Source organism: Myxine glutinosa, chromosome 8 (assembly GCF_964187855.1).
Source record: "Myxine glutinosa chromosome 8, kmMyxGlut1.1, whole genome shotgun sequence".
Taxonomy (NCBI): domain Eukaryota; kingdom Metazoa; phylum Chordata; class Myxini; order Myxiniformes; family Myxinidae; genus Myxine; species Myxine glutinosa.
This window is the reverse complement of record NC_136268.1, coordinates 60,060,718-60,086,826: the sequence shown is the minus strand read 5'-3', so window position 1 is coordinate 60,086,826 and position 26,109 is coordinate 60,060,718. Positions and strand designations below refer to the sequence as shown.

The 26,109-nt window shown below is 51.5% G+C and overlaps 2 protein-coding genes across 3 annotated transcripts in view; one reads left to right on the top strand and one right to left on the bottom strand.

Annotated features, from left to right (window-relative positions):
* Nucleotides 1-10,248, top strand: part of LOC137432523 (polycystin-2-like protein 1) — a 99,278-nt gene extending 89,030 nt beyond the window's left edge. For both annotated transcript variants that reach the window (XM_068124538.2, XM_078783315.1), the window contains exons 14-15: nt 8,472-8,611; nt 9,779-10,248. In XM_068124538.2, the coding sequence (XP_067980639.1) occupies nt 8,472-8,611; nt 9,779-9,780 (142 nt within the window). In that variant the 3' untranslated portion in view covers nt 9,781-10,248. The remainder of the gene's footprint in view (nt 1-8,471; nt 8,612-9,778) is intronic.
* Nucleotides 1-26,109, bottom strand: part of LOC144893281 (uncharacterized) — a 1,021,022-nt gene that overhangs the window by 285,485 nt on the left and 709,428 nt on the right. The window lies entirely within an intron of this gene.

Sequence of the window (26,109 nt, the reverse complement as noted above, 5' to 3'; positions counted from 1 at the left end):
GTCTTGGGTGAAGGTTAACAGGTGTTAACGATAGGCACCATGGCGTTTGTGGCACAGAACTTTGCGGTAACACCTAGTGAGGCACAGTTCCGAGCGTTACTAAAAGCGGACCTCTTGAAATTGGCCAAACATTTTAACTTGGAGGTCCGAACTAATTTGAGGAAGGCAGAGTTGCAGACCACGGTGATACAGTCTATGGTGGGATTAGGAACATGGGACGAGTTAGCCTGGGAGTGGCTACCCGAAGAACCAGAAGACGTTGAGCTCCGGAAACTGGAGTTGCAATTACGGAGCCAGGAACGGATCAAAGAAGAAGAAAGGAAAGCAGAAAAGGAAAGAGCAGAAGAGGAAAGGAAAGCAGAAGAGAGGATAGAAGAGAAACAAGCAGAGGAAAGGAGAGGGGAACGAGAACTCCAGGAAAGGTTAAAAGAAGAAGAAAGGAAAGCAGAAAAGGAAAGAGCAGAAGAAGAAAGGAAAGCAGAAAAGGAAAGAGCAGAAGAAGAAAGGAAAGCAGAAGAGAGGAGAGAAGAGAAACAAGCAGAGGAAAGGAGAGTGGAACGAGAACTCCAGGAAAGGTTAGAAGGGAGAAAAGCAGAGGAGAGGAGAGCTGCCAGGGAACTCGAAGCAGAGGAGAGAAAAGCCGAAAGGGAGTTGAAGGAACGTGATCTGGCGCTTCAGCAAGAGATTAAATTCAAGGAGCTGGATTTAATGAGAGAACGGGGAGAGGTACCACCCTTGCTGACGGGGTCGACACCTAGCCAGAACACCTGGGAGGTGGGCAGACATGTGAGGCTGGTTCCACCCTTCAGTGAAAAGGAAGTCACTCAATTTTTTCCACACTTTGAGAAAGTGGCTCGACAGTTAAACTGGCCGGAGGAGGCCTGGACCATACTAGTGCAAAGTGTGCTGGTGGGTAAAGCTCAAGAGATTTATTCGGCGCTACCAATGGACCAATGTGCAGATTATGAGGTATTGAAGAAGCACATCCTCAAAGCCTATGAGTTGGTTCCGGAAGCTTACCGGCAAAAATTCAGGAATGCCAGGAAGAGGGAGAGTGAGACCCATGTAGAGTTTGCTAGAGTGAAAGAAAATATGTTTGATCGGTGGTGTGAGTCAAAAGGAGTCGGGAACGACTTCGAAGCATTGCGTGACCTGATGCTGGTGGAGGAATTTCAACAGTGTGTCCACGAGAACATCAAAGTGTACCTGCAGGAAAAGAAAGTACCGAAGTTGTGGGACGCAGCCACCATGGCAGATGATTATGCCTTAACACACTGGATAGGGGTCCACGAACCTAACTCCTCACCTAGATCTCCGCAGGGGAGGTGTGGAACAGCAGGTGCGGAGAACGACAATACATGGCGGCGGCCTCGAGAGGATTATGGGGACAACGCGGATACCCCACCTGTTCGAAATCAGAGGGCTACGGGCCCAAGACAAACTTATTTTTCGTGGGGCCCGAGGCAGACCACGAGTTTTTCCTCCGGGCCTACTTGCGCTTTTTGCAAGAAACCTGGACACTTGATGTCCAGTTGTTACCTCATGAAAAGGGAAGACCCAGAGCGGAGTCCGACTATTACCACTCCGAATGCGATGGCAAGCGTAAGAAATCGCCCACAGAAGAGTTACCAACCATTTATTTATGAGGGGTTGGTCTCACTCAAGGGAGACTTGACTAACACAAGACCGGTTAGGGTTTTGAGGGACACAGGAGCCCATCAATCCTTAATGCTTGAAGGCATTTTGCCATTGTCAAAGAGTACCGCAACTGGTGATAGTGTTCGGTTACAAGGGATCGGTGGCTGTGTTAGGGCCCCACTTCATGTCATCCATTTGGAATCCGATTTGGTGTCAGGACCGGTCACCGTCGGTTTACAAGCCACGCTTCCTGTAGAGGGAGTATCTGTGATTATCGGGAATGATTTGGCCTGGGGGCAAATTTATGGTAACCCGAGGGTGGGTAAAGAGCCCCGCAGGGGAAATAACACCACCCCCACTCGGGATGGCGACAAAAGTTCCAAGTTATTTGTAGGGGGACTGAACTTCAACACAGAGGAAGAAGTTCTGACCTCTGTCTTCAACAGATATGGGCCGCTGGTGGAAGTGCGGGTGGTAAAAGACAGGGAAACGCAACGGTCAAGAGGGTTCGGCTTTGTCACGTTTGCAAGCACAAGAGACGCCAGAGAGGCAGAGAAGAATTGGAATGGTAAGGATTTGGAGGGTCGGACCATAACAGTAGGGAAGGCATTTTGTAGGCGTCGAGAGGTCTACAGAAGAGGACAACTTGGCAGTAGTTTTGGGGTTGGCAGCAGCCGATATTACTATGGAGGCTCCCAGAGTTACGGCACCTCCCGAAAGAATGAACGTCAGAGCACTGGCCGAGAAGGAGACCGCCAGTCAGGTACGGCTGGGACCAGGGGTCCCACCGTAACTGTTAGGACTCTGGAGAAGTTGAAGCACTATATACGGGGGAGCCGCCGATCCGGGGCTCCAACACAGACTAACCGTGAACGCCACGTTCTTAAAGGCGTCCAGGTAGTGAACTTTCCTGCATGGACTAACCGTGAACTCCACGTTCTTAAAGGCGTCCATGTGAGGAACTTTCCTCCCCGGACTAACCGTGAACTCCACATTCCTTAAGGCGTCCATGTAGGGAATACTCAGCTGGGCCTCCCGAAAAAGTGCTATCGAGAGGTTTAAATTTGGGGGCTTTGGTCACCACCTCTTAACCGTCATTCAAGAGAAACTAGAAATTGTTGACGCTTGGTCCAGAGGGAATTAATCTTGGGGATTGTGTAAAATTTTGTTGCTTTATTTTTAAGTGATAACTGTGCCCGGGGGGAACTGATGATTTGGGGGGGGTGAGTTATCTGGTTTGTTTATCCAAGTTGGCCGGCAAAGAAAGTTTTCGCTGGGTTCAAACTTTCTTTCTTGAAGGGGGGGAGTGTTACGGATTTATGTGAATTGATGTGAATTACTATTCAGGTCTTTGCTTATTAATGTGTAGTCGATTAAAGGTTGTTGTGATTAAAGGGTCAGGAGCCCTTCTGGGAAAAAGGAGACCGGAAACGAAAGAAGAAAAGACACGAGGTCCGGCAGAAGCGGCGATCTTCTTCCTCTTCCTCGCCCAGCGCCGAGAAGAGCGGTATCGATATTGAGCAGCGTGGGGAACGCTGCGTGTGAAAGCCCGTCTGGCGAGAGGAGTTACCTGGACGTGTAATTACCCATTTACACGTCAAGTCGCCGTGGGTTCGTGCATGGAACCAAGCGTCCGGCACAGTTCGCCTCACCGTCTACAAGGACGAGTACGGGTCGCACCTTGGGCCTCGCGCGCGTTGCAAGCTGCGCTTGGTTTTGCCCCGTTGCTTGGCAAGGAGGTGTGCGCTGCAGCAGCTGTCCCCGGTACGAGACGTGCACGTATGGAGCACATCCGCCCGGGGTTCGTTCAACCGCCCGTGTGCGGAGAAGAGAGACATTGTGAGGGACAGTGACCATGACCCAAGTGGTCGTGAGTGGGGACAGGGGGGGTACACATATGTAAGATGGCCATCTTTGTAATATTGATTTGAAGGAGCTGGGGCTCCCACGTCGATCGGAAGAATGGACGCGACAAAAAGCTGGAATTCATCCGAGTTGCTTTATTCAAACCAAACACTCAGGCACTCTGAAAAGCCCGTTTTGGGGCAGCAATATATATACATATTATCCCGGAGCGTTTGCCCAGGAAAGGCGAGAGGGGGCGTGGCCCAGCGTCCTGGCTGCGGCCTGGCAAGTTGAGGGCGAGCCTGCCCGGGCGTCCTGGACGAGCCCGGCATGGTGATCGCTCCGCGTCCTTGATAGGTGCAAGGCGATTGTGAAAACCCAGCGGTAGCCGCTACACACGTCCCCCCAGAATCGACTTGCACCGGCAGGGTCAATTTGAGGGGGGTCCTGATGACCCGGCCGAAGCGACCCCTGGCGGGTCGTGGGAGGGGGTCCGGTGTGGTGGTGGGCGGTCGAGTGGGGGGCACCGTGGATGGGGGGCAGCCTCGCCGCGGCGGAAGGGCCACCCGTGGTGGGTGGTCGACGTCCACGTGCGCCGGCTTGAGGCGGTCCACCGCAATCCGGTCCGACCTGCCGCCGATGTCGATGACGAACGACTTGTCGTCCCGTCGCAGCACCTGGAAGGGCCCGTCGTACGGCGGCCGGAGTGGCCCCCGATGTGCGTCGTGACGCACAAAAACATACTCCGCTGTGCGAAGTGTTGGGGGGACGTAGGACTGGGGGTCACCGTGGTGGGATGTTGGCACGGGGGCAAACCGTCGGGCGGCCTCCTGGAGGTCCGAGCGCTGGTGAGCTGCGGACCAGGGACTGGTAGCGTCAGGCACGAATTCGCCCGGGACGCGTAGCGCCTGGCCATAGACAAGCTCGGCGGTGGATGCCTGGAGGTCCTCCTTGGGGGCCGTGCGGAGGCCCAAAAGGACCCACGGCAGCCGGTCGGCCCAACCGCCGTCTTGAAGGCCGGCCATGAGCGCGGCCTTCATGGAGCGGTGGAATCGCTCGCACAACCCGTTTGCTTGGGGGTGGTAGGCCGTAGTACGGTGGAGCTTGACCCCCAGGTTGCGGGCGACCGTGCCCCACAGCTCAGAGGTGAACTGTGGTCCGCGGTCTGACGAGATGTCCGCCGGTGCGCCGAAGCGGGCGACCCAGGTGGCGATGAAAGCCTGCGCCACGTCGGCGGTGGTGGTGGAGACGAGGGGAACGGCCTCCGGCCACCTGGTGGTCCTGTCCACCATGGTGAGCAGGTGTGTGAACCCCCGTGACGGGGGGAGGGGGCCCACCAGATCCACGTTGACGTGGTCAAAACGTCGTTCGGGCACGGTGAAAGGTGCCAGCGGGGCCTGGGTGTGTCGGTGGACCTTGGCCCGTTGGCAGGCCGTGCAGGTGCTGGTCCAATCGCGGACGTCCCGACGAAGGCCGTGCCAGACGAATCGTGCCGACACCAGCTTCTGGGAAGCTTTCCGGCCCGGGTGGGAAAGGCCGTGGAGGGAGGCGAAGATGCGGCGTTGCCAGGTGACGGGCACGATGGGGCGAGGCTGGCCTTGGGAGACGTCGCAGAGCAGGACAGTGTCCGCGAAGGGGATGTCGGCCAGGCGGAGGCCCGTGTCCGCCGCCCGGAGGGCTTGCACCGTGGTGTCGGTGGTTTGGTCCGCCGCCATAAGCGCAAAGTCCACGCCCAGGTGGACCTCGTTCGCGCTGGCCCGGGAAAGACAGTCGGCCACGGCGTTGTTTTTGCCGGCGACGTGCCGGATGTCCGTGGTAAACTCTGACACGGCGGAGAGGTGGCGCTGTTGGCGGGCCGACCACGGCTCCGTGACCTTGGCCATGGCGTAAACCAACGGCTTGTGGTCGACGAACGCCGTGAAAGGTCGGCCCTCCAGGAGGTGGCGGAAATGGCGGACGGCCAGGTGTAGACCGAGGAGCTCCCGGTCAAACGTGCTGTATTTGAGCTCGTTCGGCCGGAGCTGCCGGCTGAAAAAAGCGAGTGGCTGCCAAACCCCGTTCACCCATTGCTCATGTACGGCGCCCACTGCGTAGTCGGAGGCATCCGTGGTGAGGGCGATGGGAGCGTTGAGCACCGGGTGAGCGAGCAGTGTTGCATCGGCGAGGGCCTGCTTTGAGCTTTGGAAGGCCGCATCCATTGCTGCGGACCAGGCGATGTCGTGCTTGGCCGGCTTGCCCCGGATGGCTTCGTAGAGGGGCCGCATGAGTTGAGCAGCGCGGGGCACGAAGCGGTGATAAAAATTCACCATTCCCAGGAATTCCTGCAGGGCCTTTATGGTGCGGGGACGCGGGAACGTGGTGATGGCCTCGACCTTGGTTGGCAGCGGGACGGCCCCGTTCTTGGTGATGTGGTGGCCCATAAAATCAACGGCCGTCGTGCTGAAGTGGCATTTGGCCGGGTTGACGATGAGGCCGTGCTCGCTGAGGCGCCCGAACAGTGTTCGGAGGTGGAGGAGGTGCTCGGCCCGGGACGTGCTGGCGACGAGGATGTCGTCCAGGTAAACGAAAAGGAACGGCAGGTCACGCAGCACGCCGTCCATCAAGCGCTGGAACGCCTGAGCCGCGTTCTTGAGACCAAACGGCATCCGCAAGAATTCGAATAAGCCGAACGGCGTGATGACTGCCGTTTTAGGGACGTCGGCCGCCCTGACAGGTACCTGGTGATATCCCCGTATGAGATCAATTTTCGAAAAAATGACCCGTCCTGCCAGACGGGCGGAGAAGTCTTGGATATGCGGGATCGGGTACCTGTCGGGGGTGGTAGCGTCATTGAGACGGCGGTAGTCGCCACACGGGCGCCATCCACCCCCCGGCTTTGGCACGATGTGCAGTGGCGAGGCCCACGCGCTATCGGAGCGCTGCACGATGCCGAGGTGCTCCAACGCATCGAATTCGGCCTTCGCCACGGCGAGCTTGGCTGGGTCGAGGCGGCGGGCCCTGGCGTAGACCGGCGGGCCCGTGGTTGGTATGTGGTGCTCGATCCCATGCCGTACTGCGACGGCCGAAAACGTCGGCCGCGTGAGGGCCGGGAACTCCGTGAGCAGGCGAGCAAACTCGTTCGCCGCCGGGACGGCGCATGCCAGCTCGGTCGGTGCAGAGCTGCTCAATGTGCATACCAGGGAGCTGAAGGTTTCGGCGTTGATTAAACGACGCCGTTGGACGTCCACCAGCAGTCCGTGTGTGCAGAGGAAGTCGGCGCCTAGCAGAGCCATGGGCACGTTTGCGGTTACAAACGTCCAAGCAAAGCGTTGGCCGCCGAAGCAGAGGGTGACGTTGCGCGGGCCGAAGGTGCGGATGGTCGATCCGTTGGCCGCAACCAAGGAGGGGCCGCAAACCGCGAATTGCCTGTCCTGGTCAGAGGCGGGTATGACGCTCAGTTGGGCACCGGTGTCGCACAGGAAGCGCCGTCCGGACGCTTTATCCGTGATGAACAGTAAGTTGCCCGTGTGGCCGGCGCTCATGGCTGGTAATGAACGCCGGCCCGGCCGTTTCCCGGCCTGCCGAAGGTGCACGGGGGTCAGCATGTCCGGGCCTTCTGTCCGAACCTGGCATGATGGTAACACCACGCTTGGTCAGGTGGAGGCCCCGGTCGTCGTGCTGGAGGTGGTCGGCTCGGTGTAGCGGCCGCCAATTGCGTCGGCAGTTCGGTCGTCGACCGTGCCGGGTGCTCGGGCGCCATGGGTGTTGCGTCGGACGGCGGTGGGTCCCATGTCGCCGCTGCGATGCGCTGACCTGCGGCGGAGATCTTGTCGGCTTCTCTGGCAAGGGCCCGGGGATCTGTGATCGTCGTGCTTGCCAGGGCGAGGCGTACCGGGTTAGGCAGCTGACGGAGGAACAGCTCCCGGAACAGGAATGCCAGAGAGTGCTCGCCGAGCAGTGAAAGCATGTAGTCCATTCGCTCGGAAGGGCGCGTGTCGCCGAGCTCGGGCAGGTCGAGCAGGCGCCGTGCGCGTTCCGCCGATGGGAGGGCGAAAGCATCGAGGAGAAGCTTCTTAATCGCGCCGTATTTGTCAGCGGCTGGCGGGCTCTCGAGGAGGCTCAGGGCGCGGGCCGCGGTGGCCGAACCGAGCGCTGCTACCACATGGTGGAAGCGGGTGTCGTCGGCCGTGATGCCTCGCAGGGCGAACAGGGAATCCGCCTGTGCGAACCAAACCGCTGCGTGAGCCTCCCAGAAGGTAGGCAGTTTAAGGGCGACTGCCGTGTCCATGTCGGTAGGTCACCAATGAAGGAGCTGGGGCTCCCACGTCGATCGGAAGAATGGACGCGACAAAAAGCTGGAATTCATCCGAGTTGCTTTATTCAAACCAAACACTCAGGCACTCTGAAAAGCCCGTTTTGGGGCAGCAATATATATACATATTATCCCGGAGCGTTTGCCCAGGAAAGGCGAGAGGGGGCGTGGCCCAGCGTCCTGGCTGCGGCCTGGCAAGTTGAGGGCGAGCCTGCCCAGGGCATGCGGGCGTCCCGACCGAGGCCTGGCAAGTTGAGCGCGGGCCTGCCCGGGCGTCCTGGACGAGCCCGGCATGGTGATCGCTCCGCGTCCTTGATAGGTGCAAGGCGATTGTGAAAACCCAGCGGTAGCCGCTACAGATTGTTGATTGTTGATGGTTGTGGATTCCTTGGGGGAATATATTATATTGATTACTCCGGATCCTTGGGGTGGGGTTTCTTATTGACTGGAATTCATATTGATTGCGTTACGAAAGCGTATAAATCATAGATCTTTCTGGCGGAGTTCCTCTCACGGTCCGGGGGTCACCGAGACCAGGTAGTCACCGGGAGGACCACGTAACAAATGCCTTGATTGTAGCTTTGCCTGAAAAGTTTCCGGACGAATGAATGCGGAAGGAAAGCAGCTGCCAAGGTATTGAGAATGTAGATGTGTTGGCCCCTATTCGTTTTCTTAGCTTGTGTTGCTTTTCCAACAGGCTTGGAGAACAAGTGGACAAGGTAGAGCAGAAGATGGGTGGAGTTGACTCACAAATCTACTCTATCCTCGCCCAGCTGGAAGTAATGGAACAAAAGAATGGAAATGTTGCTGATAATTTCTATCAGAATAAGACCCAGTGTAAGTATCACTTATTTTTCTCTGTGAGTTATTGTGTAGGTACTTGTAATAATGGCGGTCCTTTGCTGATGTTAGAATAGTTTACTTGCAATGGTTCGTGAAACAATGTTTTGTCTGGTAATGCAACATGTGCATAAATCACCTGACCAGAAAAACCTGGACCCATTATATCGGAACTCTCCTGGCTCTGGTCCAATTTTCTCAGCTCTAGTCCAACTCTCTTGGCTCTGGGAATGTCTGCCATTTCCCCTTTCCTCTCCTAAATCAAGTAGTATGACGACGTCATTGCGATGACATTGAATGGCCTCTCCTACACAGACAGCCTGAATCGGCCACCATAAAGCCCTGGTATTCGAGTGGGTGACTCTTGCCACTCAATGCCCTGCCCATGACTGATCGGATTGGTTGTGAACAACTTCACATGGCCCGATCCGGTCTTAAGTGGATCCAAATATGTGGTGTAAACGAACCTTATCGGGCCATGCCCTTTGATGGTGCCAAACCCTTAAAAGCTACACTGAAACACCTTCACCAATGGATGGGTGAAAAAAAAGCTACACTGAAACACCTTCACCAATGGATGGGTGTTTTGGCTCAGCAGACCTATCTAATGAACGAACTGATCGAAGAGAAGGCAACTCTGAAAATAACCCTGCAGCTAGCTATCCCTCTGATGGTATTGGTCTCGTTCTGCCACTTTAAACGGTTCTGTCAATTTAGAAGACTGCATAAGTTGGGTACAACTGCTCATTCATTTTCACCAAATTCCAACGCAGCCTTAAATAATCTGCTGCTGGTGGGTCAAGACAATGGTCGCTCTGCAGTGACCCAGGGTAACAACACAGTTTGGCAACGTCATGTTCAGCTTGGCTGCCTTATTTCTACAGGGAGCGTCATAAGTCCCAGGGCACGGTTTTAGCAGATTTGTTTACACCATCTACCACTCTACCAGGGTGAGCCATCGAACACCGACACGAAAAATCGAAATATCACACTCCGTAGCGAGTGGGGCCCCCCGGTCCATCGGGGCCAGTTGTGGCGGGTGAATGGCAGCGGGGAGGGAGTTTATTTTGGTTAACCACACACTTTTTGCCTATTATTATATAGATACTGTATTTGAAAGTTTCATTACAGTTCATCATCTAAATATTGCCTTTTTCCCACCAGGAACAGTAAATGGATAAAAACCGAATGAACTCCAGGGAATGCAATCAAGATGAGGGAAGGACGTGTTTACAAATCATTCCCACATCATAAACTGAAGATATTCCAACTCTTTGCAACACACATCCCTTTGAAAGAACAATGATGTCAAACGAATAGAGCGTTAGGAATATATGAATGTTATACTGAGCTAAATCATGCTTTAAAAATAATTTAACAAATATGCTTCATTCAATTACTGCATGTTGCTCTTAAGAGTGTTTGACAGTCTGATTTGATTCCGAGCTATAACTGCATCTATATATCATTATAGCTCATGATTTTATGCTGTGTGTTCATGAAGAATATATTGATACTTTTGGTAGGATTTAAATCCTTAGTTGAAATGACATATCGTAAAAGTCTGGATGTAAAATTATTTCTATACCTTTCATTTTGGTGAGAGGGATTTTTTTTTTGTATGTGTACTTTGCAAAGAGATATTATATATATATATATATATATATATACATATATATATATATATCTATATATATATATATATATATATATATATATATATATATACATATATATATACATATATATATATACATATATATATACATATATATATATATATATATATATATATATATATATATATATATATATATATATATATATATATATATATATATATATATATATATATATATATATACTATATATATATATATATATATATATATATATATATATATATACTATATATATATATATATATATATATATATATATATATATATATATATATATATATATATATATACATATATATATATATATATATATATATATATATATATATATATACATACATATATATATATATATATACATATTATATATATATATATATATATACATATTATATATATATATATATATATACATATTACATATATATATATATATATATATATATATATATATATATATATATATATATATATATATGTACACACACAATAAAAATCAACATTGAAACTTTGATGCTTTTATTGTAGTTTGCTTTACCATTGATGTGAACTGCATACCAGATTATAACCTCTGCCACCGAAGGTGGACGGAGGTTATGTTTTCACCTCTATCTGTTTGTTTGTTTGTGTGCAGGATATTTCAAAAAGTTATGGATGCATTCAGACGAAATTTGGTGGACAGGTTGGTTGTGTAACAAGGACTAATCGATTCGGTTGAAGATCCAAATCCGGATACAATAGTTTGAAGAAATTTTTGAAGTGATTCTTCACCATTGATTGATAGGGGCAAAAGCGATATATAGCATGATATTTCAAAAAGTTGTGGACAAGTCATGACAAAACTTATTGGATGAGTTGGGTAAGTGACAAGAACAAGCTAGTTCGATTTTGGTTCATGTCGGACCCAGACATGACCTATCAGTATCAGTGTGATACAAAATGTAAACTGATCAGTGCGGCGGAGGTATGCTGTCTCCAGAGCGCCGCTCCTATTTTCTCTGCTACATCTTTGATTTCCCTGAATAATGTCTGGCCAGACGTATATATATATATATATCGTGGAAGGTGCTGTACTTGCACTCTGGTGGTTTCAGTGTTTTAGAGAAAAAGGCCAATGGACACCAGTCAGCATGAATGACCGGTGAAGGGCCGCACCCACCACAACCTCAAACATGTTGGCGCCTCTGGCTTTGGATGAATCAGGAGTGAGGCGTTGGCCAGTGCGTGCGTCTTTGATGGTGTGGAAGGCTGACAAGATTAGCTCCGTAGGAGCACTTCAGTGTGCTTACCAGCTGTGTAAACTCGATCAGTGGCTGCAGTGTTGTGGCTGTGTTTGGAATAAATCAGTGGTAAATATTGATGAGACCCAAAAACCCTCGCAGTTTGCGTTGAGATGAAGGTAACGGGAAATCCCGAATAATCTGCACCTTCCCTTCGAGCGGACGGATGCCTGAGTGGGTAACACAGTGGCTGAGGAAATTTCAACTCCAGAACATCAAATATGCACTTAGTAGGAATGATGACAATGCCAAAGTCCTGAAAACGGGTGAAGGAGAGACCTAAGCATTCCTGATGTTCTTTTGCGGTTGCACTTGCAATTAGATTATCATCTATATACACATAGCAGAAGGGTAATCCCCGGCGCACGTGATCAATTGGACATTGAAAGGTTTGTATCGGCCGAACGGCCTCCAAGGGAATTCGAACAGCCCGAAAGGCGTGGTGACTGCTGTCTTTGGGATGCCACCTGGATCCATGGGAATCTGATGGTACACACAAACGAGGTCGACCTTGGAGAAGAATGTAGCACCATGAAGTGTAGCCGTAAAATCCTTCATGTATGTAATGGGGTAATGGTCTGCAACCGTCACGTTGTTTAAGGACAAGGACACCAATCCCCAGGTGTCTTTTTTTGGGTGCCATTTGTAGCGGTGAAGGCCAACTGCTGGACGACAGTCTAATGATGCCTCGTTGTCACATAAAGTCAAACTGCTGGCAGTCGATACATGATTTCATAATTTCTCGGGTGCTAGTCGGCGAGCACGCACAAAAATGAGGGTCCTTTTGTCTCGTTTTGATGCGTGATCTGGTGTTTGATGGGTTGGATTGTTGCCGATGGGCGCGTTATGGATGACAAGTCATAAAGTACTTTCTGAAAAGGGCACGTGGGCATGGATGGAAGACATATGATATTTAGTGACAACATGGTGAATGCTTTACTAAGAACACCAAGTACAGTCGGACCCTGCTATTCGCGGTTCAGCTATTCGAGGTTCAGCTATTCACGGTTCAGCTATTCGCGGTTCAACTATTCGCGGTTCCACTATTCACGGTTCCGCTATTCTCGGTTCCGCTATTCGCGGTTCTGCTATTCATGGTCTTGCTGGCTGATTCGCAGTTCAGCTATTTGCGGTTCCGTTAGTCGCGGTTCTGCATATTTGCGGTTGATAAAATGCGACCTGTTTCTCTATTCGCAGAAAAGTGTCCCTCTAATTCGTGATTTTTCGGGGGTGCAAAAAAAAACTTCCCGAACCGTGATCTTGACACATTTATAAAACCCATCTTTCTCTGGTCATGCATAAAGCAGCTGGACATATGCAAAAAAAACAACTTCTACGAGCCACGCGCATGACCTGCTCCTGTGTTTGCTGCCGTGTGGTTCACGTTTTCACGGCTTTTGCGGGATATCCCGCCATTCACACTGTAAATAGCTTCACGTGATATTCCACCGTTCACAGGTAAACAATGTTTCACAGGATATCTCACCGTTAACACTGTGCATATCTTCACGTGATATTACACCATTCCACTGAACACACAGAATGGCCTAGTGGAGGGAGATTTGCAGTCTGAGATTCCAAATGGACTGTTGGTATGAAGAACGTTGGTTAACTCAGTTGAAGGGTGCATTTGAGTGGTTGAAACAAATGTTGCTAGTGTCCCGAAGGAGTTTTTAAAGGGACTCTGGTGGGGGTACTGCCAAGCAGTTGATCAGATTCCGCCAAGCGTTTGCGAACAGGGTAAGGTAGTTGGGCATAATAACTTTCCAGGACATTTACAAGACCTGCTCGGGAGGAGTTAAACTTGTCTAAAATAAGGGAAAAGGGCACAGCTATAGGAATGCCTGATATCACATGTAATGGATAACTTCAGCCGTTCTCAAGTTATAGACCTATTACAGACCTTGACCTTTCGCCCGAAAATCTAATCAGTTAATCTATACATCATTATACATACCTGTATGTATAATTTATTATACATACCAACCGAGAAGGAAGTTGAGGAAGCGATAAAAGCAATGAAGAGTAGAAAAGCGGGAGGGCCGATGGAAGTTGTGGGAGATATGTTGAAGGCAGCGGGAAATTGGGGAGTGAAGACAATGACAGAGATCTGTAATCTGGTGGTGAAAGAAGGCCGCATTCCAGTGGATTGGGAACTGAGTACCCTCGTCCCTCTATATAAGGGGAAAGGTGACCCCCTGGAGTGTGGATCGTAACGAGCGATAAAGTTATTGGAGCATGGAATGAAGGTATTGGAAAGGGTGTTGGAGAGGAGGATAAGGAAGAAAGTGAAGATCGACGAAATGCAGTTAATTTGGATTTATGCCAGGAAGAGGAACGACAGACGCGCTTTTTATTGTGAGGCAGTTGCAGGAGAAGTACATGGAGAAGAGGAAGAAGTTGTTTCTTGGGTTTGTTGATCTGGAGAAAGCATTCGTTAGGGTTCCACGTGAAGTAGTGACATGGGCATTGAGGAAGTTAGGAGTGGAGGAATGGTTGATCAGAGTGGTGATGGCAATGTACAAAAGAGCACGCACAGCTGTAAGGACGAAGGACGGGAACAGTGGTGAGTTTGAGGTGAAGGTGGGAGTGCATCAGGGGTCGGTACTAAGTCCACTACTATTTGTAGCTGTGAAGGAGGTGCAGGCTCGGAACGTAAAGGAGGGTTCACCGTGGGAGTTGTTGTATGCAGATGAACTGGTGTTGATTGCAGAAAGTATGGATGGACTGAAGGAGAAGATGAACAAGTGGAAGGAATGTATGGAAACAAAAGGTCTGAAGGTGAATATCGGAAAAACGAAGGTGATGGCAAGTGGTAAAGCATGTGGTGAGGTGGAAAGAACTGGGAAGTTGCTGTTTGCTGTGTGCAGGAAGGGTGTCGGAGTGAATTCGATTCAATGTACAATTTGCGCTGAGTGGGTTCATCAAAAATGTAGTGGTTTGAGAGGGTCATTAACCAGTGTGGCAGCTACATTCAAGTGTAAGGTGTGCACAGAGGGAGCTGCAGATGGAGGAAATGTTGAGTTGGATCTTGGAGACGGCGTGAAGCTGGAAGGTGTGAAAACATTTTGTTACCTAGGAGACATGCTGAATGGAGAAGGTGGATCAGACTCAGCAATGGTTGCTAGAGTGAGATGTGCATGGAAGAAGTTTCGGGAACTGAGTGGCGTGCTGATGAGGAGGGGAGAGTCGTTGAAGCTGAAGGGAAAGGTGTATGCTGCATGTGTGAGAAGTGTTATGATTTATGGGAGCGAGACATGGGTAATGAACGTAGAGCAGCAACGAAGGCTGGAAAGGGTGGAAATGCGAATGGTTTGGTGGATGTGTAGAGTATCATTGAGAGAGAGGAAGACAAATGATGAATTGTGAAAGATGATGGAAATAGAGCCTGTGATGGATGCTGTGAAGAGGAACAGGTTGAGATAGTTTGGTCATGTGTTGAGGAAGGATGAAAGTGACTGGTTGAGAAGAGTGATGTAAATGAATGTGGAAGGAAGTAGAGGATGGGGAAGACCGAGAAAGACTTGGCGAAAGATGGTCGAAGAACAAATGCGGGCAAGGGGGTTAACAAGGGGAGATGCAGAAATAGGGCAAAATGGAGAAGATTGTCATGGGGACCGCAAGGCTAACCCCGCTCTTGCAGGGAAAATGGCCTTAAAATGCCTGTTGTATTATACATACCTGTCCCAAGTTTCAATTAGATAACTCCAGCTGTTATCAAGTTATAGACTTATTACAGACTTTGACCTTTGACCTCTTGACTCCAACATCTAATGACTTCATCTTTACATCATTCTACATAACTGTACCAAATTTGGTCAGACTCCCATCAATGGTTCACAAGTTATTGTGGTAATGAAGGAGCTGCGCTCCAACGCGAGTCGAAAGAATTGACGCGACCAAAGACGGAATTCGTCCGAGTTGCTTTATTGAAACAAAACAGCTCAGGTATTCTGACAAGCCCGTTTATCGGGCAGCAATATATATACACATTTATGCCGGGGCGTTTGCCCGGGAAAACTGAGACCGGGCATGCCCGGGTGTCAAGGGCGAGTCCTGGAAAGGCGAGAGCGGGCATGCCCTGACGCTCTGGGCGAGCCCTGGAAAGGCGAGTCTGGACATGCCCGGGCGTCCTGGACGCGGCCTGGCAAGTCGAGGCTGGGCGTGCCCGGGCGCTCTGGGCGAGCCCTGGAAAGGCGAGAGCGGGCATGCCCGGGAAAGACGAGACCGGGCGTGCCCGGGAGGTTCGGGCGTGCCCGGGAACAGCGAGTCCGGGCATGCCCAGGAGAGGCGCGTCTGGGCCCGTCCGGACGAGCCCGGCATGGCGATCGCGCCCTGGCCGCGTCCTGGCAGGTGCAAGGCGATTGTGTACATTCAGCGGGAACCGCTACACACGCCCCTCCAGAATCGACCTGCACCGGCAGGGTCAATTTAAGGGGGGTCCGGATGACCCGGCCGAAGCGACCCCTGGAGGGTCATAGGGGGGGGTCCGATCCGGTGGTGGGTGGTCGAGCGGGGGGAACTGTAGACGGGGGGCGGCCTCGCCGCGGAGGAAGGGCCAACCGTGGTGGTCGGTCGACGTCCACGTGCGCCGGTTTGAGGCGGTCCACAGAGATCCGGTCCGACCGGCCGCCGACGTCGACGACGAAGGACTTGTCGCCCCGTTGCAGGACCCGGAAGGGCCCGTCGTATGGCGGCCGGAGTGGCCCCCGGTGTGCGTCATGAAGCACAAAGACGTACTCCGCTGTGCGAAGCGCCGGGGGGACGTAGGACTGGGGGCCACCGTGGCGGGACGTTGGCACAGGGGCAAATCGTCGGGCGGCCTCCAGGAGGTCCGAGCACTGGTGTGCGGCGGACCAGGGACTGGTAGCGTCGGGCACGAACTTGCCCGGGACGCGGAGCGGCTGGCCGTAGACGAGCTCGGCGGCAGACGCCCGGAGGTCCTCCTTGGGGGCCGTGCGGAGGCCCAAAAGGACCCACGGCAGCCGGTCGGTCCAACCGTCGTCCTGAAGGCCGGCCATGAGTGCGGCCTTCATGGAGCGGTGAAACCACTCACACAACCCATTGGCTTGGGGGTGGTAGGCCGTGGTGCGGTGCAGCGTGACCCCCAACGAGCGGGCGACCGCGCCCCAAAGTTCGGACGTGAACTGTGGGCCGCGGTCGGACGAGATGTCCGCTGGTGCGCCGAAGCGCGCGACCCAGGTGGCGATGAACGCCTGCGCCACGTCGGCGGTGGTGGTGGAGGTGAGGGGCACGGCCTCCGGCCACCTGGTGGTCCTGTCCACCATGGTGAGCAGGTGGATGAACCCGCGCGATGGGGGCAGGGGACCCACCAGTTCCACGTGGACGTGGTCGAAACGCCGTGCAGGCACGGTGAAAGGTGCTAGCGGGGCCTGGGTGTGGCGGTGGACCTTGGCCCGCTGGCAGGCCGTGCAGGCGTTGGCCCAGTCGCGGATGTTCCGTCGAAGGCCGTGCCAGACGAAATGCGCCGACACCAGTTTCTGAGAAGCTTTCCGGCCCGTGTGAGAAAGGCCGTGGATGGAGGCAAAGATGCGGCGCTGCCAGGAAACGGGCACGATGGGGCGAGGCTGGCCCTGGGAGACGTCGCAGAGCAGGACGGTGCCCGCGAAGGGGATGTCGGCCAGGCGGAGGCCCGTGTCCGCCGCCCGGAGGGCCTGCACCGAGGTGTCGGTGGTCTGGTCGGCCGCCATGAGCGCGAAGTCCACGCCGAGGTGGACCGCGTTCGCGCTGGCCCGAGAAAGACAGTCGGCCACGGTGTTGTCTTTGCCGGCGACGTGCCGGATGTCCGTGGTGAATTCCGACACGGCGGAGAGGTGGCGCTGCTGGCGGGCTGACCACGGCTCCATAACTTTGGCCATTGCGTAGACCAACGGCTTGTGGTCGACGAAAGCCATGAACGGGCGGCCCTCCAGGAGGTGTCGGAAATGGCGAACGGCCAGGAATAGACCGAGCAGCTCGCGGTCGAACGTGCTGTATTTTAACTCGTTCGGCCGGAGCTGCTGGCTGAAAAAAGCGAGTGGCTGCCAAACCCCGTCCACCCATTATTCATGGACGGCGCCCACCGCGTAGTTGGAGGCGTCCGTAGTGAGGGCGATGGGCGCGTTGAGCACCGGGTGAGCCAGCAGCGTTGCGTCGGCGAGGGCCCGTTTTGCGCTCGCGAAGGCCGCGTCCATGGCCGCGGACCAAACGATGTCATGCTTGGCCGGCTTGCCCCGGAGGGCCTCGTAAAGGGGCCGCATGAGCTGAGCAGCGCGGGGCACGAATCGGTGATAAAAATTCACCATGCCGAGGAACTCTTGTAGGGCCTTGATGGAACGGGGACGCGGGAACGTGGTGATGGCCTCGACCTTGGTCGGCAGTGGCACGGCCCCGGTCTTGGTGATGCGGTAGCCCAAAAAGTCAACGGTCGTCGTGCCGAAGTGGCATTTGGCCGGGTTGACAATTAAGCCGTGCTCGCTGAGGCGACCGAACAGTGTTCGGAGGTGGAGGAGGTGCTCGGCGCGGGACGTGCTGGCGACGAGGATGTCGTCCAGATAGACGAAAAGAAATGGCAGGTCGCGCACAACGCCGTCCATTAAGCGCTGGAACGCCTGGGCCGCGTTCTTGAGGCCAAACGGCATCCTCAAAAATTCGAACAGGCCGAACGGCGTGATGACGGCCGTCTTCGGGACGTCGGCCGCCCGGACAGGTACCTGGTGGTATCCCCGTATCAGGTCAATTTTGGAAAATATGACCCGTCCCGCCAAACGGGCGGAAAAGTCCTGGATGTGCGGGATCAGGTACCTGTCGGGGGTGGTAGCATCATTGAGGCGGCGGTAGTCGCCACACGGGCGCCATCCGCCCCCCGGCTTTGGCACGATGTGCAGTGGTGAGGCCCACGCGCTATTGGAGCGCCGCACGATGCCGAGGTGCTCCAACGCGTCGAACTCGGCCTTTGCCATGGCGAGCTTGGCCGGGTCGAGGCGGCGGGCCCTGGCGTAGACCGGCGGGCCCGTAGTGGGTATGTGGTGCTCGATCCCATGCCGCACTGCGACGGCCGAAAACGTCGGCCGTGTGAGGGCCGGGAATTCCGCGAGCAGGCGAGCGAACTCGTTCGCCGTCGGGAGGGCGCACGCCAGTTCGGTCGGCGCGGAGCTGCTCATCGTGCAAGCCAGGGAGCTGAAGGTCTCGGCGTTGACAAGGCGACGACATTTGACGTCGACCAGCAGCCCGTGCGCGCAGAGGAAGTCGGCGCCCAGCAAAGCCATGGGGACGCAGGCGGTCACAAAGGTCCACTGAAAGCGATGGCTGCCGAAGCAGAGGGTGACGTTGCGCGGGCCGAAGGTGCGTATGGCCGAGCCATTAGCAGCGACCAAAGAGGGGCCGCAAACGGCGTCCCGCCTGTCCTGCTCGGAGGCGGGTATGACGCTCAGTTGGGCGCTGGTGTCACAAAGGAAACACCGCCCGGACGCTTTGTCCCGAATAAAAAGCAAGTTGCCCGAGTGGCCGGCGCTCATGGCTGGGAATGAACGCCGGCCCGGCCGTTTCCCGACTTGCCGAAAGTGCACGGGGGTCGGCACGTCCGAGCCTTGTGTCCGAACCTGGCGTGGTAATAACACCACGCCTGGTCAAGTGGAGGCCCCGGCCGTCGTGTCGGAAGCGGTCGGTGTGGCGTGGCGGCCGCCAGTTTCACCGGCAGTTCGGCCTCCAACCACGCAGGGCGCTCGGGCGTCGTGGGCGTCGCCTCGGACGGCGGCAGGCTCCAGGTAGCCGCGCCGATGTGTTGGCCCGCCGAGGAGATCTTATCGGCTTCCCTGGCGAGGGCGCGGGGATCGGTGATCGACGTGCCAGCCAGGGCGAGGCGTACCGGGTGAGGCAGCTGGCGAAGGAACAACTCGCGGAACAGAAAATCCGGAGAGTGCTCACCGAGCAACGAGAGCATATAGTCCATGCGCTCGGACGGGCGCGTGTCGCCGAGCTCGGGCAGGTCGAGCAGGCGCCGTGCACGTGCCGCCGGTGAGAGGGCGAAAGCGTCGAGGAGGAGCGTCTTCAGCGCGTCATACTTGTCGGCAGCCGGCGGGTGCTCGAGGAGGCTCAGGGCGCGGGCCGCGGTGGCGGAACCGAGCGCTGCCACGACGTGGTGGAAGCGGGTGTCGTCCGCGGTGATGCCTCGCAGGGCGAACTGGGAGTCCGCCTGGGCGAACCAAACAGCCGCGTGAGCCTCCCAGAAGGTAGGCAGTTTAAGAGTCACTGCCGTGTCCATGTCGGTAGGTCACCAGTGAAGGAGCTGCGCTCCAACGCGAGTCGAAAGAATTGACGCGACCAAAGACGGAATTCGTCCGAGTTGCTTTATTGAAACAAAACAGCTCAGGTATTCTCACAAAAGCCCGTTTATCGGGCAGCAATATATATACACATTTATGTCGGGAAGTTTGCCCGGCAAAAGCTATACCGGGCATGCCCGGGTGTCAAGGGCGAGCCTTGGAAAGGCGAGTCTGGACCTGCCCGGGCGTGTTTGGCTGCGGCCTGGCAAGTCGAGGCTGGGCGTGCCCGGGCGCTCTGGACGAGCACTGGAAAGGCGAGAGCGGGCATGCCCGGACGCTCTGGGGAGCCCTGGAAAGGCGATAGCGGGCATGCCCGGATGCTCTGGGCGAGCCCTGGAAAGGCGATAGCGGGCATGCCCGGACGCTCTGGGCGAGCCCTGGAAAGGCGATAGCGGGCATGCCCGGACGCTCTGGGCGAGCCCTGGAAAGGCGATAGCGGGCATGCCCGGATGCTCTGGGCGAGCCCTGGAAAGGCGAGAGCGGGCATGCCCGGGAAAGACGAGACCGGGCGTGCCCGGGAGGTTCGGGCGTGCCCGGGAACAGTGAGTCCGGGCATGCCCGGGAGAGGCGCGTCTGGCCGTGTTCTGGCCGGTGCAATAGTCTATTTGCAGCCTCTATCATTTATATTGTGAACCTAGAAATGTTTTATAGTATAAGGTTTTTTGATGGATTTGTCATCCCATGGGGTTAATAAAGTATTTCAGCTTGGTTGTCCTCCGGACAACCTCGGGGAAATTTTTTTATATGCTAATTAAGGCGACCATTACCGGAAATCCTATTTTCTTCAATATCTCCAATACTATCCATGAAATGTTCATGAAAATGGTGTCTATACCTATGTTTTCAGGGTCAAGGATTAAGGTAAACATGTGAAATAGTGTGTATTTACATGTATTGTTATGATACCTACACAAGATACATTGATCATGTAAATATCCATATGATTACGTGCTAACAATGCAAATTCCATTTGATTTTCTTAGTCAGATTTAAAGGAAAAGGTACACCAGGTCCCTGGCTTCAAAAACATTTATCAAAAGGTAAACATGCTTGTATTATGTATTCCATTTGATACTTATTTTGTTACCAAACAAAACTTGACATGTATTTCTCAATATCAAGATTTCTTAACGAATCAAATCGACTGATTCTCAGTATATCCACACTTATTAACCTCATGCAGAGAACATTTGCATTGATTTATAGTAAATTAAACATAATGAATTATTAAACTTGAGGTTTTGAAAGGCCAAGATATTCAATCTTCATCCACTTCTTGCTCCTCACTGTCCTCATCATTGCGATGATCAGGATAATTTGCTTGGGAATAAGGGTTCAAACACCCCTCACCACCCCCACATTTGCAGTAAATGGTGCAAGATAGTTGATTTTCGCAGCAGCTACAAGTTGCAGAGCTACAGAATTTGCCTTCTATCTTGCACCCACAGCTAAGGACATCAATTAGTCCTGGTGGAGCTGGAGGACCAATGTTATAGCTGGGAGATGGAATGCCATCCTTCACAGTCCATCCAAACTCACTAATATCTACCGTTGGTGGACATTGTTGGTCAGCTGCCTTCCACAAGATCATCTGAAGATGTGCCCGCAGCACATGATGTAGAAGATTGGCATCTGTGGGTGGTAATGCCATGATACGAGCTGGTTTACCTTTCCTTCTTGCATAGATCCTGTAACGGGCAATATTCATGGAGGTGCCAGGAGGTTGGGCATAGATTGCAGCAAAGAAATGTTGCCCTGTTTCCATTAAGTCATCATGTGTGGCATCTTTTTCACCAAGTACATCGGACAGCCCAGGAAAGTCCTGTGCCTGTAATGTCTTGAGAGCACCAAGTTTCCCTTTGTTAAAAGGATAAGATACAGTGTCAGAGCCACTTAGAGCATGCATTCCTAACAACTGCATGCATTTAGTGCCCAGCTGCAGAAGTGTGCCCATTTAGTGCCCATTTTCAGCAGAAGCTAGACTCCTGTTCCTGGCACATACATCTGTGTATGGGATTCCGGATGAAACTAAGATCAAAGGAGGATTCACTTTCTTTGGCCCAGTATAGTGTACCAATGAAATAGACTGAGCCTGATGGACCTGTGCAACACTACGAGGCAGGCGAGGAATCACCAGATTCATGACTCCAAGTTCAGCACTTCCTTTTTCAATGATACCTGCAGGGTTCATTTGAAACTCATGAGCCATGACATGTGTTTCACGACATCCATTGGGAGTTGACACTTGGAGGTCAAAGTTATCAAACCAACCAAATATTGGTCCAACTCTTCGGGTCACTCCCATTGCCTGATGAAGCAGAGTAGTGTTATCTCCCACAAATTTTGCCGCTGACTTGCGGAAACGTATGACCTCATCATATGACACAGTGAATCCATAGTCATGCAGGAGTTTAATCAACTCAGAACTGCCATATCTATGGTGCAGTTTTGCTGCAAGCCCAAGTGTAGTCTGATTTCTAGTACCTGTGATGTGGCTCTGTATAGCTTGAGCTAAACTGAGCGACTTCTGTGTTATCTTGCCATTTGAGACAAGTTCTGAAATCATATTTAGCAATGTTGCACTAGTTTGTTTCAGTGTATTGTTGTATGTAAAGTCTCCAAGATCAAAGACAGCATTGTTATACTCTACTGATTCTGCTTCACATCTGACCTGTCTTACCACAGCATCTACACGTTCTTCATTAACTGAATCTACCTTTACCAATTTCAAAGACTTGCCAACTAAATCTCTGAATCCTACAACAGATGCACACCCCTCCAAATGCACCACAACAATATCATCCCCTAAAGTGGTCACTAATTTTGAGAACATTTGTTTACAAGATAATTCACCACCAAAACTGCAGTACATATCATACAGTTCAATGGATGTCCATGTACACAACTTTTGATTGTCATATAAGTGATTAATTACCATCTCCAGGGCATCATCATCATTTACTCTACACTGGCGTAGCAAGTTAGTGTGTTTGGGCATTATCATGAACAAATCATAGCATTTCTTGTGGTATTGTGCATCTGCAGCTGGCAAATCTGTAAGGGCACCCTTGATGCGGATTTCAACCTGTCTACCCCATTCATCATTTCTCTGTTCACATGCATCTAGAAGTACATCTTTGAATGCTTGATATCCAGGGCGATCTTTGGTCTCACACTGGATAACTCGGTTCCATCGTTCTGGGTGTCTAGGGTCTATAGCTACACACTCCTCTACACATATTAAACAATGCTTTTGGAACTGAAATGTGGGAAGTTGTGACCTTCTGACTCTGGTACGAGGTTCTTCATTCACTGAAGAGGGGAAACCATCTCTTCTTTTCTTGGCCAAATACTTTGCGATGTTTTGCTTTGAGGTGTATGAACAATAACAGTTTTTATGACACTCTATGGTTGCACTATCTCCTGTTTCAAGTAACATCTCCAACTTCTGATGGATATCATCCCCCCTATCTTTACTGCTTTGGATTATTTTCTTGATTGCTGCAACCTTGAAGACTTGTAAGGATCCCTTCTCACAGCAGGATGGGAATATGCACCTTGAGCTGGCCATCTGTGAAAAAACAATACCATGCAAGACACCATCACCGCAAACTACAGCAAGATAGGTGCAGTTAACAAAGCAAGTGACTACTCTATCACACTAAAAACCTAAAACTATAAAGCAAGCCAGACAAGTGCAAAAGAGCAAATGACATACCTACATTGATATAAAACAAGATTTACAACAAAGTGCATAATTTTGATCATTTCAAATGTACATGCAGGTATTTATCATCATCCCAATGTCTGTTCGTTGAAATCAATGATCTGAAATTGAACCATTAAGATCCACAATTTTACATCAAAAAATGGATCAATTCGCATGATATGTCAAAATACATAATGTTTTTTTCATCTGATGACATTTAAAATATATTTAACATAATCCTTGACCCTGAAAACATAGGTCTAGACATCATTTTCATGAAATTATCATGAATAGTTTTGGAGATATTGAAGAAAGTATCATTTCCAGTAATGGCCGCCTTAATTTGCATATAAAAAAAATTCCCCGAGGTTGTCCGGAGGACAACCAAGCTGAAATACTTTATTAACCCCATGGGATGACAAATCCATCAAAAAACCTTATACTATAAAACATTTCTAGGTACCCCTCTCTGGCAACTCGACTACAAGGCGATTGTGTGCATCCAGCGGTAACCACTACAAGTTCATCTTTACCTTGTTATACATACCTGCACCAAGTTTGACTAAGATTCCTTCAGCCATTATCAAGTTATCGGGGTTACGAAAACCTATCATGGACGGACGGACAACCTGAAAACATAATTCCATATACATGGATAAGAAAGTCAAGGATTGTGCTCGAGTGTTAGGCGAACAACGTCTGTTGTGTAAACTTTCTGCTGGTGACTTGATCAGTATTAATGCTGTTTATCATCGCGTGTGCCTGACCCCAAACAATTGATGTGGTACATGAGAGTGGAGAAGGTTGAATGCGACATAACTGAGAGTCATAACACTCAGGCGATGCGAGCACATGTTCTCAACGAGTTATTTGTCTTCATTGAAGATAACCGTGGTTCAGGGAAGTCGCCAGCAATGGCTCACTTGACGACCCTCTATGACAAGCGCATTGCTGCTCTCGGTTTTCCCGACATCAGATGCAATACAACACGCCTTAGAGAGGATATTGAGTGCATGATTCCTGACATCAAGGCAGTAAAAATGAACCGTTGCTGGTCTCTTGTTTTCGACGATGATCTACACAGAGCTATAGCTGATATGAAAGACATCAACTGAAATCTCCACCCTGCACAAAGCAGCTAAGATCCTCCGGCGAGATTATCTCCACATGAAGCAGGCTTTCAAAGGCTCCTTCGCTCAACCTCATGTGAAACTGAATCCATCCCACCCACAATGAAATCATTCTTGCACATGCTTCTTGATGGATCAGGTATAGATCAGCCACCTCCTGGATCTGAGAAGTCCAAGGTTGTATCATCCATTAGGCAGCAGATCATCTTCAACCCTGTTGGATGCAGATCCAAGGACCCTGACAGTGTTCCACGTCACATCAGGGATAGAGAAACACCAGCTTCACTGTATATGGCTAAAAAAGTACATCTTCAAACTGGCCATGAATCTCTAATCAATGATATGCATCAAAGAGGACTGTGCATCTTGTACGACTGTTTGAGAGTGCTGAGTACAGACATCGCGAATTCAGTCATTGCTCACTGGGAGGAGGTTGGTGTGGTGGTGCCTCCTCAGACTGTCAAGGACGTTTTCACCACAGGTGGAATTAGAGGAATTAGCTTAGTTAGATAGAGTTAGATAGAGGGTTTATCTGAATGTTAGAAAGTTAGATAGTTAGAAAGACGTTAGAACGTTAGATAGAGGACTTAGCTGAACGAAATAATGTCATGAATCTGCTTACACTGACCACCTTTAGAGGCAATTTCCCCCCCCGCAGAGCAGGGGTTGGCCTTTTTCAGGCACCATGGTCCCCTTTTTGAAGCAATGTTTTATGGCCGGATGCCCTTCCTGCTGCCAACCCTGTTAGTCGCCTCTTGCGACACACAGGGAATTACCAGTGAACTGGTACTCAATTTGCTGACCTTGGAAGGTTGACAGGCTGTCAACCCCCCTTTTTTTTTTTTTTTTTTTTTTGTATACTGAATCGAGGCTCGTGAAAGAGCTAACATTTATTTCACAAACAAATCAACCAGACAAACAAAATATATAAAAAGAGGGAGCAGAAGACAAGATGGGGAGAGAAGGGGAAGCACACAAACACAACATTTGAGAGCAGGGAGGAGTGTGGGACGGAGAGAGCTTGGGGGGAGGAGGCGTGGGAAGGGTGGGGGAGAGGTATAAAACACAAGGGGACCAAGGACTTCCAGGACAGAAGTTGGTATTTCAAAAAGAAAAAAAAAAAAGTGTAGGATTTTGGGTGAAATTAGCGGGGGTAGAAAAGATCAAGGTTTTGGATGGGGGAAGATAAGAGATGGTGGTGAACAGCTGTTTTAAAGACCTGGAGGGTGGAGTGGGATTGAAGAGAGTGAGGGAGTTTGTTCCAGAGGCGGGAGAAAAGAGGAATGAAGGAGTGAAGGTGAGCAGAAAGTCTTGATTTTGGCAGTTTAACCATAAGAGGGTTGCAGGCAGATCTTGTGCGACCTGCAGGA